We start from the raw sequence: 359 nt of genomic DNA on the forward strand, positions 1-359 counted from the left end.
TTCAAAACATGAGGCTTGGAACACTGAACGTTGGGGCTATGGCTGGCAGAGGCCGGGCAGTAGGTGACCTCATGAAAAATAGAAAAGTTGATATTCTGCGTGTTCAGGAGACAGGTGAGACAGGGTGGTCTGGAAATGAGGCAAAGGAATGGGATGATGGTTATAAGGTGATACATAGTGGTGGAAATAGGGAAGGCAGAAGCGGAGTCGGAATAATATTATCTAAAGAATTGAAAAACTTGGTCACAGAGGTATTAAAGAGGTGCACAGCAAGAGTGATCGCATAATCCGGCTGAGAGTAGCCTTGGATTTACTACCACAAAGAGGAAGTTCAGATGAAGAGAAGGAACGTTATTTTG

At 44.3% G+C, this 359-nt stretch overlaps 1 protein-coding gene across 1 annotated transcript in view; it reads left to right on the top strand.

The window, feature by feature from the left end:
- Positions 1–8: 8 nt before the first annotated feature.
- Positions 9–359, top strand: part of LOC119586586 — a 1,051-nt gene continuing 700 nt past the window's right edge. The window contains exon 1 of the mRNA XM_037935337.1: positions 9–167. Coding sequence (XP_037791265.1) covers positions 9–167 — 159 coding nt within the window. The remainder of the gene's footprint in view (positions 168–359) is intronic.

Source organism: Penaeus monodon, chromosome 21 (assembly GCF_015228065.2).
Source record: "Penaeus monodon isolate SGIC_2016 chromosome 21, NSTDA_Pmon_1, whole genome shotgun sequence".
NCBI lineage: Eukaryota > Metazoa > Arthropoda > Malacostraca > Decapoda > Penaeidae > Penaeus > Penaeus monodon.